Consider the following 2500-nt stretch of genomic DNA (forward strand, 5'->3'; position numbering starts at 1 on the left):
GAATAAGGAAGTTTATGTGTAAGGGAGATAGATAGATAGAGAAAGTATGAGTGATGGAGATAACAGAAAATATGTTTGAGAGAGAGAGAGAGAGAGAGAGAGAGAGCGATGAAAGTAGATACCAAACCAAGAACAGACAGACAGGACATAAAAAAGGAGATGATAAAGCACCCAAAAGAAAACAGACGCAAGAAAATAACCAACAGAAGAGAGAGAAGAGAAAACCAATAAAAGAGAGAGAGAGAGAGACAAACAAAGAGGACGATAAACACCAAGAGAAGCCGAGAAGTGTGAGAGTGTGTGAGGCTAACGACAGGAGAGGAGAAAGGGAAAGTGTGAGGGGGCGGGAAGGGTGACTGCTGAATGAATGGGCGTGAGAAAGGGTGGGCGGGAGCACGACTAAGCATCGAGGAAGAGGAAGGAGGAGGAGGAGGAAGAGGAATGAGGTGGAGGAGGAATGAGGTGGAGGAGGAGGAGGAAGAAGAAGGAATGAGGTGGAGGAGGAAGAAGGAGGAATGAGGTGGAGGAGGAAGGAGGAATGAGGTGGAGGAGGAAGAAGGAGGGATGAGGTGGAGGAGGAGGAATGAGGTGGAGGAGGAGGAGGAGGCATGGGGTGGAGGAGAAGGGAAGAGTAGTAGAATGAAGGAGAAGGAGCAGGAGGAGAAGGAAGAAGAAGAGAGAGAGGCTGAGGAGGAGGAGAAGAAAGAGATGATGATGATGATGATAAAGATGACGAAGAAAGAATACTAGAAAAGCAAGAAGAAAAAAAGAATACAAATGAAAAGAAAAGAAACTGATACTAGATAATGTGTTTCCTTAAATGGAATAGACGATTGCAACTAAGAATGGGCGTGGCGTCTGTGTGCGTGTGTGTGTACGTGTGTGCGTCTGGAGAGCGAGGAAGAAGAGTGAATGGAAGAAGATAACTTGAAGTGACGTAAGAAGGAGAATTCGCGGTGTATTTTTTGCGTATGTGTAAGTGTTGCATTTTTTTATGTTGTGTTAAAGTTTGGTGTGTTGTGTTTTCATGTGTTGTATTGTGTTCACTGTGTTGTGTAGTATTGTGTTTGCGGTGGTGTGTGTGTGTTGTGTGTGTGTGTGCGTGTGTGTGTGTGTGTGTGTGTGTGTGTGTGTGTGTGTGTGTGTGTGTGTGTGTGTGTGCGTGTGTGCGTGTGTGTGTCACTGTGTGTGTGTGTGTGTCATTGTGTGTGTGCGTGTGTCATTGTGTGTGTGTGTGTCATTGTGTGTGTGTGTGTCATTATGTGTGTGTGTGCCATTGTGTGTGTGTGTGCGTTTATAAGTGTACGTATACAAGTATCCAAGCGACGCAGGAAAGCCAAGATCCTTCTACCTGGTCGAAGATGGTTCCTTCACCGCAGATGAAGGAGAACATCCTGGTGAAGAAGTTCCCTTCGGGGTCCTGGTACGGGTGGCAGATGTGGAAGATGGCGCAGCCGTTGGCCTGGTCGGCGTAGTAGCCGTAGCCCAGGTTGGAGCAGCTGTTGGGGGGCGGGGGGGAGAGGGAGAGGTCAGTGTGGCGGGGGTAGACAGACAGAGAGACAGACACGCAGACAGACAAACTGATAGACAGTCAGGCAGACATACATACATACTGACAGACACTAACACACATATGCGCATGGTAACCGTAGCCCAGGTTGGAGCAGCTGTTTAGAAATAAAGGGAGAATTAAGTAAAGTGGAGGTAGGAAGACAGGGAGATAGACAGGCAGACTGACATATAGACAGGCATATAGACAGACAGACAGGCAGGCAGATAGACAGGCATATGGACAGACAGGCAGACACAGGTAGACATACAGGCAGAAAGACAGGCAAACAGGTAGACAGACAGATACACAGGCAGGTAGACAGGCAGACAGACAGGTAGACATACAGGCACGTAGACGCAGACAGACAGGAAGACACACAGGTAGACAGACAGGCAGGTAGACAGACAAACAGGCAGGCAGATACAAACACTCACACATACGCATAGTATTCGCAGCCCAGGTCGGAGAGGCTGGGTAAAGAGCGCAGAGGTCAGCTTACAGAAGAAAGAAAGAGGTGAGAGAGAGTGAGAGTTTTGGTCTGGAGAAGATTAGGAATTTCGCTCTCTCTCTCTCGCTGTCGCTATATATATATATATATATATATATATATATATATATATATATATATATATATATATATATATATATATATATATATATATATATATATATATATATATATATATATATATATATATATATATATATATATATATATATATATATATATCCTTTTCTTCTATTCTTTCTTTCCCGCACATCACATTTCATTATTTCCATCAACGAAAGAAAACTGTCGTTCGAATCCTCACTCGAAGCCTGTGTTGATACTCTCGACATTATCTCTCTCTTCTTCTTCTTCTCTCTCTCTCTCTCTCTCTCTCTCTCTCTCTCTCTCTCTCTCTCTCTCTCTCTCTCTCTCTCTCTCTCTCTCTCTCTCTCTCTTTC

The 2500-nt window shown here is 44.7% G+C and overlaps 1 protein-coding gene across 1 annotated transcript in view; it reads right to left on the bottom strand.

Annotated features, from left to right (window-relative positions):
• LOC138863821 (U-scoloptoxin(01)-Cw1a-like) overlaps window positions 1-2500 on the bottom strand; it is a 5720-nt gene that overhangs the window by 1742 nt on the left and 1478 nt on the right. Inside the window, exon 3 of the mRNA XM_070129302.1 lies at window positions 1352-1499. Within this exon, the coding sequence (XP_069985403.1) occupies window positions 1352-1499 (148 nt within the window). The remainder of the gene's footprint in view (window positions 1-1351; window positions 1500-2500) is intronic.

This window comes from Penaeus vannamei, chromosome 2, assembly GCF_042767895.1.
Source record: "Penaeus vannamei isolate JL-2024 chromosome 2, ASM4276789v1, whole genome shotgun sequence".
Classification (NCBI taxonomy): Eukaryota; Metazoa; Arthropoda; class Malacostraca; order Decapoda; family Penaeidae; genus Penaeus; species Penaeus vannamei.